Source organism: Mastigoproctus giganteus, chromosome 11, assembly GCF_048544385.1.
Source record: "Mastigoproctus giganteus isolate SK-2022 chromosome 11, ASM4854438v1, whole genome shotgun sequence".
Taxonomy (NCBI): domain Eukaryota; kingdom Metazoa; phylum Arthropoda; class Arachnida; order Uropygi; family Thelyphonidae; genus Mastigoproctus; species Mastigoproctus giganteus.
The window spans coordinates 168,624,394-168,638,323 of NC_143585.1; the positions used below are offsets into that span (position 1 = coordinate 168,624,394).

At 37.5% G+C, this 13,930-nt stretch overlaps 1 protein-coding gene across 5 annotated transcripts in view; it reads right to left on the reverse strand.

Moving 5' to 3' along the window:
* The window catches only part of LOC150078563 (catenin delta-2-like), a 666,545-nt gene that overhangs the window by 73,700 nt on the left and 578,915 nt on the right, over positions 1 to 13,930 (reverse strand). For 4 of the 5 annotated variants that reach the window (XR_016547633.1, XM_090385056.1, XM_090385057.1 and 1 more), the window contains exon 17: positions 6,488 to 6,713. Coding sequence is in view for 4 of the 5 variants with exons in the window: in XM_090385056.1 (XP_090241182.1) it covers positions 6,488 to 6,713 (226 nt within the window). In the remaining variant the exon portion in view is untranslated. The remainder of the gene's footprint in view (positions 1 to 6,487; positions 6,714 to 13,930) is intronic. The other variant, XM_090385058.1, reaches the window with a different exon arrangement.

Here is a 13,930-nt window from a genome sequence, read left to right on the forward strand (position 1 = left end):
CATCCATGGTGTAAATTGCATGGAGTTACAAAATGGGCTCCTCATTATCTAAACGCTCATCCACTTCCATACTGTTGATGGGAGTTTCCATTTTTTTTTGAACCTGAGTCAGATTTTACCTTTTCTTTTTCAAATGGGACTGATGGAGTGACTTGGAGGATTGTCTTTCTTAGTGGTTATAAGTGTAGATTTCAACCAGTTCACTAGAGAGATGTTAGGCAGAACTGAAACTTCTGTTTCTGCTGCAGTAGAAACAAAGTTCCAAGTGCAAGCTGCATAGGAACATCCACTAGGTAAGCTCAACATAACTTGCCTACATGCCTCAGGAAACATGACTTTATTTACTAGTTTGTATTTTCGAATTTTCTTTCTGTTACCCAAAGTTCACAGATTTTGGAAAAGGGTGGGTGGCTTCCTTTACAGTTTGGACAAACAGGAGTTGTGATTGTGCAATCTGTTTGAGTATGCTCTTTAGATCTGCAGATGGGACATATGGCTTCACCTCTACATGCCTGCTGCAAATGACCATATTTCTGGCATTTGAAGCAACGAATGGGATCGGAATGTTTTTAAGTGTTTTAGTCCTTTAGTGAGGATGGACTACTGAATATTAAAATGATGAATCTTGTTGGAGTGAGATTTCCATCTTTTTTAGTCAATCCGTTTCACATTTATTAATTTTTGGCTACTGAGTTCTTGAAGTAGTTCTTGTTTGGAGACTGTAATTAGGTCCCATGCACTGATCACACCCTTTGGTGAATTTAAGGTTCTGTGGGGAGTAACTGATACTGTCAGCCCACAAAATGATGTTGTGTTTAAAAGCCATACAGAAGGTTTTGAGGTGGCTGTTTCAATCAGTTGGGCTGCGGACTGTGGTCTTTTTGCCATATTTGGTGATCCAGCAATTGATTCTAAACATTTTTGAATCAAGAATGGTGATAATTTACCCACAAGTTGGGTGGATAAAGAATGAATCACCAAGAAATTTGGTAATTAATCATGACATTGTGCTTCCCTTCAAAGCCTTATGGGTTAGTTGGAGTCATGGTTGATGTAAGGAATTTCTGATCTCGAGCTCAATGGTTCTAAAGGTGGATAACTGCTTTATCCATGATGATTCCTTTTGGCTCTGGGGGTTTATTTTTACCGTTCCCACCAGGAGGAGGAGGAAGGAGCAGTGCCACCTCGTAGCCAAGCGTAGAGATTAGTTAATAAATTAAAGGAAAAAGGTACTTTCCTTCTTCTGGGCTCTCTTCTTAGTTCTTTTAAGAAAGTAGAGCTACTTAACAGAAAACTTTAATAATATGAGAAAAAAACAAACAGCAAAGAAAACTCTGTCGATGGGAAGAAAAACACTCCATGAACACACAAGAATCACTTGGCACTCAAGGCCATTCCTTTGCTGCTTCCTTTAGTATAACTGGATAGATCCCATCCACCTCAGGTGCCTTTCTTATGTTGAATTTCAACAATTTCTCCTCCACTTTGCTCTCAGTTATTACAAAATCATTTTGCTCCCTGCAAGAATTTGATAAGTTTCTGGCCTCCACTTCCCTAGAGACTTCCTCATGTGTGAATGTAGATGTACAATACTCATTCAGTTTGTGAGCTACCTCAGCAAGTTCATCAACAATCGAACCGTCGATGTCAAGTGGACCAATCTGATTCATCCTCTTTCTTCTAGAGTTCACATAAGTAAAGAAGTCTTTACTGTTTTTCTTTGCATCCTATGCCAAAGATTTCTCATAATCTGCCTTTGCATGCCTAACATTCATTGTTGCTGTTGTGTAGGTTCCACGACACAAGGGCAACTATGGCCAAGATGTGTCTGTCAGAGTCACTATATTCATTTTTATGAATATTGGATATAATATCAAAATGTATGTATATTTCTAAGATGTTTAATATACATAAAGAGTTCACTTAGGTTTGCTTTGTCACCAAGTGAGGGACTGCAGGATCATCTAGACAAGAATTCAGTTATAGCTCGGACACAGCATGGCTTTGTTAAGGGGAAGTCTTGCCTGACCAATTTGATTGGATACTATGATGCAGCCACAAAAGAACTGGATGCAGGGAATAACTTTGATATTATATATTTGGATCTTAGAAAGGCTTTTGATACTGTTGCACATGGAAGACTGCTGCACAAATTGGAGCAGTGTGGCATTGGAGGCAAATTGCTGCTACGGATAAAGGGGTGGTTGAGGGGGAGAAGACAGAGAGTGGTAATCAATGGACACTGCTCATCGTGGACTAATGTTATTAGTGGAATCCCTCAGGGTTCAGTGTTGGATCCATTGTTTTCTGTATTTATAAATAATATTGATGATGGTATATCAAGCTTAATGTCCAAGTTTGCAGACGATACAAAAGTTGGCAGGATTGTTAAAGACACTACTGACGGTATGCTGCTGCAACAGGATCTGGAAAGGTTGAGCAGATGGGCTGAGAGGTGGCAAATGAAGTTTAACATTGACAAATGTAAAGTACTACATATGGGAAACAGCAATTCCAGAGCAACGTATGAACTCTGTGATACTACACTGACAGTGGTAGAGAATGAAAAGGACCTGGGGGTAATTGTGCAGGCAGATATGAAGTTCTCTGAGCAGTGCAGATGGGCTGCAAGAGTAGCTCATGGTGTCTTATCGATGATATACAGGAATTTTTCTAGCAGGGATAAGGAGGTGATTATTCCCTTGTATAAGGCAGTGGTCAGGTGTGGCCTGACCAATTGAGTACTGTATACAGGTCTGGAGGCCTCATTTCAAGAAGGATGTAGAGCTGCTGGAACGAGTACAGAGAAGAGCAACAAGATTAATGAATGGAACGAAGGGTTGCTCTTATGAAGAAAGGCTTACGTTTTGCAAATTACAGTGTCTGGAGACTAGGCACCGGTGAGGTGATCTGATAGAGGTGTATAAAGCCTTGAATGATTTGAGCATGCTCAATGCTGATGGGATTCTGCCTCTTGCTCAGAATAATCACCTGAGAGGGTATAAATTCAAATTGAGGAAAGACAGATGTAGGATAGATGTCCGGAAATTTGTCTTTAGCCAGCGGGTAGTTGGTTGGTGGAACAGACTTCCATCCCTCGTCGTGGAAGTTGATAGCCCAAATAAATTAAGGCTCAGCTGGACAGGTATTTCGAATGAACGTAGGGGTGAAGTGGAAGTTTTTTTTTTTTCCTGGCTGATGTTGCATAAGCTTGCTTTCTTGCATCATATGCCTCTGCTATTACTAATGCTGAGTATATGGATTAGAGTCAGAGAAGCTTGCAAGTTTGCTAATAATCAGAAGGAGGTGGTACGGATGGTTAAATAGAATGGGCAATCAATCAGAATGTGCCTTACTGTGAGTTGTACCTGGCAGACAGAACAGAGCGGAGAATCTTCTCCTAGAAGCAGATGTTTGCATGTGAGGAAGGTATGTCCGATACGCAGTCTTGTCAATATAACTTCTTCCCGTCTATTTGTACGTGAACTAGAATGCCATAAACATAGATCTTTTTTTATTCTGCGGAGTTTATTGCATGGCTGTTCTCTCCAAAGTTATGTCCAAATAGAAATATATTTGGCGCGAAAGACATCTCTATAATCTGTACAAGGTACGAACTGAAGGTGATCATGTGTATAAAGATCTGGATTTTTGCAGCTTGGTCTGCATGATTATTTCCTGGGGATCCAACAGATAGAACCTTGTTTTCTTGTTTTTTGGAAATCTTCAAGTTGTTTTTTGAGATGTTGAATCAAGCTGTTTGAGCAATATTTGCTATTCTGTAGCACTACTAGTGCACTAAGGGTTGAAGGAGCCTTAGCAAATCGCAAGTAACCCAGGAATGCCTCAGAGGATTCACAACTCAATGCAGAGAAGACTACAAAGCTGTGTACAGATGAAAGCATTTTGAACACCTTTTGTAACAACCTGTAACATGTAACATCTATAAAATCTTGTGGTGTTGAAACCAAAAATTAAAAATGTATTATCTTATGTTTAGGATTCACAGCTTTTCGCTAAACTAGTGCTCCCATAGTCAGTGGCGGATCTTAACAGAAAATGTGCATTATCTCGAAAACGGTTCACTGGGACTTTTTTTGCTTATTTTAGTTTGTACTTTTCACCTTTAAATTATTGACCATCATTTTTTAAACACCCTGTATATCATTGACAAAAATTCCATGAGCTGTCCTGGCCGCCTGTCTGCACTGCTTAGAGAACTTCATATCCAACTGCAAAATTCCACCCCCCCCCCCCAAGTCTTTTTCATTCTCTACCACACTGAGTGTAGACCACACAGCTGATAAATAAGTTACTCTGGGGTTACTGCAATCCACATACAGTACTTTGCATTTGTCAATTGTAAATTGTAAGCTCAGAACAATTGTCAATTGTTCTGAGCCCCACTGACCCAATTTTCTTAGATTTTGTTGCAGTAGCACACCATTATTACTGTCATTATCAACCTGCCAATCTTCGTATCATCTGTAAACTTGGACATTAAGCCTGATATGTCATTATCAATATCATTGATAAATATAGAAAATGACAATGGATCCAATGGTGAACCCTGGGAAACTCAACTAATAACATTAGTACATAAAGAGCAGTGTCTATTGATTACCACTCTGTCTTCTCCCATTCAACAATCCTTTTATCCATAGCAGTAACTTGCCCTTAATGCCACACTGCTCCAATCTGTACAGCAGTCTTTTATGTGCAACAGTATCAAAAGCTTTCCCGAAGTAGTAGTAGTGGCAAATGATGCAAGAAAGCAAGCTTATATAACATCACCCAAAAAAAAAAAAAAATAAATAAAAAAAAAACACTACATGCTTCTCCTGTCCATACCTCCAAGATTTTGTCTAGTTCTTCCTTGAATTTATTCAAGCCATCCACTTCCACAAGTGCATGATATCAAAATTACGATTTGCATCCAGTTCTTTTGTGACTACATCGCAGTATCCAATCAAATTGGTCAAACAAGATTTCCCCTTAACAAACCCATGCTGTGTTGGAAGTGTAATTGCAGCCATGTCTATTTGGTCCTGCATTACTTCTTTTAACAGTGACTCCATTTTCCCTGGAACAGAAGTTAAAATAAAAGGTCTGTAATTACTCATGTCAACCTTTGATCCTGCTTTGTGATTTGGGGGTACATTTGCACACCTCCAGTCCTCAGGGACCACCCTTGAATCCAATGATACTCTCATAATTATGGCTAAGGGTTTGCTTACTCCCTTCATTGTCTCCCTTAATATAATTGGATAGATCCCATCCACCCCAGTGCCTTTCTTATGTTTAACTTTAACAATTTCTCTTCCAATTTCACTCAGTTATTACAAAAGCATTTAGCTCTCTGTTACAGTTTGATACACATCTGGCATCACGTTCTATAAAGAATTCCTCATCTGTGAATGTAAATGTAAAATACTCAGTTTGTCACCATAATGAGCAAGATCATCAAGAGTAGAACCATCAATATCTAGTTGACCAATCTGATTCAATCCCTTCCGTCTAGTGTTTATATAAGTAAAGAAGTCTTGGCTGTTTTTCTTAGCATCCTTCACCTAAGATTTATCATAATCTGCCTTCACTGGCCTAATCTCCTTTGTGGCTTGATTACAGATAGTTTATATGTACCATAGGCTTCTGTATCGCGTGATAATTTATATGCATCCTATGCATTTTTCTTCTCTGCCATGAGTCTCATCAGTTCATCTGAATCCATTTAGGACCATATATACTTTGAAGAATATCTCTTAATTGGTATGAAAAGCCTCATACACAGTGGTATGAGGTATAGCGGTATTTACTGAAGGATTAAAAAAATTACCATTCTTTTTAAACAATAATTATAATGAGGTGTAGGCAATCATTATCAATTTACATGACAATTTGATTTTAACAATGCACTGTGGAGAAATTTAATCAATAATTCATGAGTAATAACAAAGAAGCTAAATTTTGTTTTAGTGGTTGTATGGAATTACATTTATTATTGGCATACATCTGAAGTTAAGTTGCAGCTTATAGAGGAGATTAACCACAGATTTAATGAAGCATACAATTTTCCAACTGACTTATACTGGGAAATGTCTCGCTCTCATCAATTTTAACTCCACATCTTTTTTGAATGGATTCTTGAAAGACAAATGCAATCATAGATACACATGCTGAATTGCATTTTTAGTATGTCCAGATTGCAATTTTTTTTTTCCCTTAAAATGTGCTAGAATTTAAAGAATTCTGGATTATAAAGTGTGAGATCTTCCTGTAATCACCAATTCATGAATTAATAAAAAATATGAAAAAAAAATAAAATCTTGCCTTAGTTATCAGTAATTACAGTATATTTTTCATCTCAGAAATTCTGTTTAGTCATATAAATTTCATAAAACCAAATCAGACAGAATTTAAATAAGGCTGCAATATTTAAAGAATATTTAAAATAAAAAACAGATTCATGCATGAAACAAAAACGAACCTGGATTACCAGTGGAGTTGAGGTCCCTTCCTCTTATTAACGTCCTGTCCTCATAATTAGTTCCTCCCTGTGTACTCATTGGTCGACTTAATGTATTATTAGCACTGCTGGGTGGAGAAGCAGTATTACGAGCAACCATGGTTTTTGTAATAAAGTGAGATTCTTTCCATCCTGCTTTCCTATAAACCTCTCTCAATTCTTGATGTTGCCACATATTGAAAAGTAACTATAAAAAAATACATATTTTAAAAAAAAAAAGTATGCATTCACACAGAATAGTGGAGCTGTTTCATTCTTTTTACTACTGTAAGGCTCTTAAAAAAAGACAATGTTTTAGAACAACCCCAGTTTACTCTAGAAATTTTAAAATATTCATTTTTGTTAAACAAATATAGACGGGATTAAGTCTACAAATACAACAATTATGTTCACAATTTTTTTAAATGGTAAGGATAATCTTTGCCTTATTAAAACAGAGATTAACATATGCCAGAAAATATGATAATCATATATTGTGGCAAATGTAAACCTCTATTTTTCACCTCAGAAACTGTGTTTAGTCATATAAATACCCCCCCCCCCTCAGCTTTACACTCATTTTTTGTATCTCAAATAGTGGTGGAATTACAGGAGATAGAAAATGATTGCACAGTAAATTGTAAAGAACATGGAAAGGATGTACAAGTACTCCCTTGTGTAGCAAGTCACAAAATGAACAAGAATAGGTGACAACATGATATCACTCTTACTGATGCTACAGGTATACATGGGAGGCTTTGATTTGTAACTAAGTCACTGTTGGTTGCCTATTCAGTACTGCACTGCAAACTCGAAGATGATAATTTCTTTTTAATTAATTAATTTATTTATTCAATTGATTGCTACTTACAATCACCCCTTGTACAGCGTGCAAGCTAGAGGGAATAAATTCTGTTTATACTCCGAGACAATCACATGGTCAGAGGAGTCCATAAGACTGAAAGAATACCAGAAACAGCAATGTATTTAGTAGTCAAGGGCTTGAACCCCGGTTTACTTTCCAAGAATTAAAAAGTAAACTCCCAAATAATTCTATGAACTGCTTTCATCTGACGAAGAAGATGAACAAATTCTTTGGTCAGCAAGCATGTATATTTGTGCAAAAATATATATAATAAATTATAAATATATTAGTATTAATTCGTGTCCTTTAACTTGAAGCACTTGCCTTTAATTTAAGTTTAAGATTTTATACTTGGTATATAAGTCAACTTTAAAATTTAGATGATTTTCTTTAGCATTTCAAAGGCTGTCTTATAAGATTTAATTTGAATTTTAATGGGGCATTAGCAACTAAGGCTATAATGTACGAAAACCAAGTCATATAAAAGATAGTTAAAAATTTCAATACCCTGAAGAGTTAATTCACTATTTCAAAATCTATAACAATAAAAATATGAAAAAAAAAAAAAAAGTATAAAAGGTACATTTTAAATAGGAGTAAAAAGTCTTAATGCTTTTAAATAACTAAAATTGGCTGACTGGCGGTGTTAGCCATTTTTAGTCATTGTCGGATAAAATCAGACTGAGTGTATAAGGCTCAACTAAAACCAGTAAAATTAAAATGTATTTGTCTGTAATTAGTATTAACTAAATAATATTGGTGTAAATACACGATTGTTTACCCATAAGTTTAACTGCATACTTAGTTTAATGATATCGTTTAGATTTTATCTCATATTAGCATCAGTATTAGTACAGGCATATGATGCAAGAAAGCAAGCTTATGCAGCATTAGCCAAAAAAAAAAACCCCCTAACCCATTTCACCCCTCCATTCGTTCCAAATACCCATCCAGCTCAGCATTAAATTTATTTAGGCTTTCAACTTCCACAACCAAGGATGGAAGTCTGTTCCACCAACCAACCGCCTGCTGGCTAAAGGCAAACTTCCGCATATCTATCCTACATCTGTCTTTCCTCAATTTGAAAATGTCCTCCCAGGTGATTATTCTGAGCAAGAGGAGGAATCCCATCAGCATTGAGCATGCTCAAACCATTCAAAGCTTTATACACCTCAATCAGATCACCTCGCAGGTGCCTAGTCTTCAGACACTAATGTGCAAAATTTAAGCCTTTCTTCGTAAGCGCAACCCTTTGTTCCATTCACTAATCTTGTCGTCCTTCTCTGGATTCGTTCCAACAGCTCTACATCCTTCTTAAAATGAGGCCTCAGACCTGTATACAGTACTCAAGGTGTGGCCTGACCATTGCCTTATACAAAGGGATAATCACCTCTTTATCCCTGCTAGAAAAATTCCTCTATATATCTTTGACAAGACACTATGTGCTACTTTTGCAGACCGTCGGCACTGCTCAGAAAACTTCATATCTGCCTGCACAATTAACCCCAGGTCCTTTTCGTTCTCTACCACTGTCAGTGTAGTACCACAGAATTGATAAGTCACTCTGGGGTTACTGCTTTCCATATGTAGTACTTTACACTTGTCAATGTTGAACTTAATTTGCCACCTCTCAGCCCATTTGGTAAACTTTTCTAGATCCTGTTGCAGCAGCATACTGTCATTAGTGTCCTTAACAACTCTGCCAACCTTTGTATCGTCTGCAAACTTGGATACTAAGCTTGATATACCATCATCAATATCATTTATAAATACAGAAAACAACAATGGACCCAACACTGAACCCTGAGGGACTCCACTAGTAACATTACCCACGATGAGCAGTGTCCATTGATTACCACGCCCTGTCTTCTCCCACTCAACCATCCCTTTATCTATAGCAGCAATTTGCCTCCAATGCCACACTGCTTAAAATTGTTCAGCATTCTTCCATGTGCAACAGTATCAAAAGCCTTTCTAAGATCCATATATATGATATCAAAGTTATTCCCTGCATCCAAGTTCCTTTGTGACCACATCATAGTATCCATTCAAATTGGTCAGGAAAGACTTTCCCTTAACAAAACCATTCTGTGTCTGAGTTATAACTGAAGTCTTGTCTAGATGATACTGCAGTGCTTCTTTAACCAATGACTCCATTAATTTTCATGGAACAGAAGTTAAACTAACAGGTCTATAATTACTTGTGTTGGCCTTTGATCCTCCTTTGTGAATTGGGGTCACATTTGCACATCTCCAGTCCTTGGGTACTTCCCCTGAGTCCAAGGAAGCTCTCATAATTATGGCTAAGGGTTTGCTTACTTCCTTTGCTGTCTCCTTTAATATAACTGGATAGATTCCATGCACCCTGGGTGCCTTTTTGTGTTTATCTTCAATAATTGCTCCTCCACTTTCTTCTCATTTATTACAAAATCATCTAGCTCACTGCCACAGTTTAACTAACCTCTGGCATTCCCCTCCCTGAATAACTCCTCATGGATGAAAGTAGATGCAAAATACTCATTTAGTTTGTTAGCCACCTAAGCAGGATCATCAACAGATGAACCTTCAATATTCAGTGGACCAATCTGATTCATCCCTTTACATAGGTAAAGAACTCTTTGTTGTTTTTCTTTGCATCCTTTGCCAAAGATTTCTTATAATCTGCCTTTGCCTGCCTAATCTCCTTTGCGACTTGGTTACAGACCAGCTTATATCTATCGTAGGCTTCCATATCACCCATTAATTTATATGTATCCCATGCATTTTTCTTCTCTGCCACATGTCTCATTAGTTCATCTAACATCCATTTAGGCCTATACCTTGAACAATATTTCTTAGATGGTATGTAAAGCCTAGTAGTTTCCAGGATACGTTCTTTGAATGCTTGCCATTTTGAATTTGCTGTTGGTAACATCATCAGTTGGTCTCACCATATAGAATTTAAATACTGTCTCAGACCACTGTAGTTGCCTTTATGAAAGCAAAAACCCTCCCCTTTACCCCTGATGGTAGTTACCTCTTTGAGTAAATCCCACTTCAGCACACTGTGATCATTGCCACCTAGTGGTTCCTTTATCTGCAGATTCTTAATGCATGAAGAATCACTACTGATAATCAGATCAAGAGTATTACTCCCTCTAGTTGCCTCCCGAACATGCTGATGTAGAAAACAATCATCCAATAAATCCACAAAAGCCTTGCTAGTGTGTGAGTGACCAACTCACAAATTCCAGTCAATATCAGGGAAATTAAAATCCCCCATTATAAGACTCTCTGATTTACTGGCCCCCTCTATTTCCCTGTACAGTATCTTATTATACTCATCAGAGTCATTAGGCCTATAACACACTCCTACTCTCAATTTTGATCTCCCAATGCTTATGTCACACCAAACTGACTCGACACTTCACTGTCCAGCGATGTCGACTGGTTTCACATCCTTGGATTTTATGTGTTTCTTAACTAATAGCATAACTTCTCCTCCCTTCCTATCCTTCCTGTACACATTGCACTCCCCAAATTCCAGTTCTACATTCCTTATATTTGTGTGACACCACGTCTCTGATATCCCAACAATATCAGCCTTTGATATTTTGAGCAATACCTCAAATTCATCAAATTTATTTACCAAACTCCTAGCATTGGTGTACATGCAAGTATACATGCACCTGTTCCTATTCTTAGCTACCCTAACACAACCCATGTGTTTACTTGTACCGCAATGACTCCCAGCAGTCTCAGAAATACCATGCATCTTGTTTTCCAGGCTGCTGCTGATTCCAATAGAAGCAGTGCAGCATCACTTTCACCTCTGACAGTGGCTACTCTTAATCTATTAGTCCTTGTATCACCCCAAGCTAGCAGTTTTCCGACTCAACTAACACTGCCTCGATAGCATCAGCAAATATTCTTGCACCCTTTCTATTTAAGTGTATCCGATCCCAGTAGAAGCAAAATCTTCTGTTAACAAGTACAGACCAGGCTGAAAAAAAAATTCTACCCCTTGAGCCTTGCACAATCTTTCCAGGGCCGAATTGATTGACAGGACTCTCATCATATACTCCCTCCTATCGTGTCTGGGCAGAATTGCAGACACTTTCAAATTCAATCCTAATTCATGGCTTTTTTTTTTTTAACAGTGACCTGTACTTGTTAAGTAATTCCCACGGTCTCCCACTCTTAATATCATTAGTGCCAACATGTACAACAATATCACCTTTTGTGCCCTTAAAAGATGATATCCACTCTACATGTGGCAGAGAAGAAAAATGAGTGGGATACATATAAATTAACAGGTGACACGGAAGCCTATGATAGCTATAAGCTGGTCTGTAACCAAGTCACAAAGGAGGTTAGGCAGGAATATGCAGAATACGAGAAATCTTTGAAACTCTAGAAGGAAGGGGATGAATCAGTTTGGACCAACTGATATCGATTGGTCAACTATTGATGCTCCTGCTCAGGTAGCTAACAAACTAAATGAGTATTTTGCATCTACATTCACACATGAGGAGTTATTCAGCAAGGGGAATGCCAGAGGAGAATTAAACTCTGGCAGTGAGCTAAATGGTTATGTAATAACTGAGATAAAAGTGGAGGAGAAATTGTTGAAGATAAACATAAGAAAGGCACCTGGGGTGGATGGGATCTATCCAGTTATATTATAGGAAGCAACAACAGATGTAAGCAAACCCTTAGCCATAATTATGAGAGCTTCCTTGTACTGTGGGAGGTACCCATGGACTGGAGATGTGCAAATGTGATGCCAATTCACAAAGGAGGACCAAAGGGTGACAAAACTAATTACAGATATGTTAGTTTAACTTCTGTTCCAGGGAAATTAATGGAGATACTGGTTAAAGCAGTGGTTTTCAACCTGTTTTTAATAACGGCACCCCTAAGTAATTTATTTTATTTTGTGGCACCTCTACTCAATTTTCTTCCTGTTTGATCTGATTTTCTCTCTGTATATATCTGTATAAATATACAGTAATACCCCGACTTACGCGAACTCGGAGTTACGCGATTCTTGATTTTTTCATTTGGCAACACTGCCACCCACTATCTTCAAGGTCGTTTTTCATATGCTATCGATATACGGTGCGACGGCGGAGAGTGAGAGCGAAAGATGAACAAAATTCAACTTTGCTGCACAATGAGCTGAACACATATACAAGAATTTGCATTCCAACTGTCATATTTATATGTATGCGTTCGAATTTGTGCTCAACTTTTGTTGGAAATTACATCGTTTTCAAGAATAAAAAAAACTTTCCAGGCTTTAAGGTTTCCAAAGACCGATTGACAATGATGATTGGCGGGAATGCTGCTGGTGACTGCAAGTTAAAACCTCTCTTAATTTATCGCTCCGAAAACCCAAGAGTTTTAAAAAATATATCTAAAATAAGCTTACCAGTGATTTAGAAGTCCAATCATAAAGCTTGGATGACAGCTTCTGTTTTTGGGGACTGGTTTGGTCACCACTTCATACCCGAAGTCGAACATTACTGCAAGTCTAAACAGATTCCATTTAAATTGATCCTTCTTATTAATGCACCCGGTCACCCTCCTGCCACCCTAATTAATTTCGAACGACGTGTGAAAGTTGTGTTTTTGCCTCCAAACACAACCAGCTTGCTTCAACCGATGGACCAGGGAGTCATCAAAACATTCAAGGCCTACTACACGAGGTGTTCGTTTGCACGTCTGAATGAAGCTATGAGACAAAATAGTGAGATATCTGTTAAAGACTTTTGGAAACAATTCAATGTTTTAGATGCCGTAAGAATCACTGAAGAATCTTGGGATGAAATTCACAAAAAAACATTGAATGGTGTCTGGAAGAAACTTTGTCCATTTTTTTTCAAAAACGAGATGAAAACAATGCCAGAAACTGATCATGTTGCTCATATGACAGAAGTTGTTAATCTTGCCAGGCAATTAGATTTGGAAGTCAATGGTGATGATGTCAACGAGCTGTTGGATTCACATAGTGAATCCAACTGCAATTGTATAACCAACTGCAATTTTATTAAATATTTTTCTTTTAAACAATGAATGAGCTCATAGAGATGCGTGAGCAATACGTCACTGAATTATCCAACACTTCACACCCAGTTCCACCAGAAAAGCACAAGACAATTGCAAGCTTGACAGAAGGTCTCAGCTCAATTGAAAAGGACTTAAAAATTTTAGAAAACATAGACTCCAACGGAGAATGCGTTATAGCTACAAAGCAAAGGAATAAAAAATTATTAGCTTGCTATGAAGAAATTCTGCGTGAAAAAAAGAAGGCGCTGTGTCGTCAGACGAATTTGTTAGATTTTATGAAGCCATCGACATTGAAATAACTTTTTTACGTAACTCATTTATTTTTTAATACATAATTTATATTAATATGTATAAATAACTGCAATTTTATTAAATATTTTTCTTTTAAACTAGTGTTTTTGTTAGTCCTTGGTCCCAATTAAACAAAATTTATATGTATTTATATGCAAAGTTGGACCCCAACTTACGCGAATTCGACTTAAGCGATTTTCGTCTGACCCACCTATCGC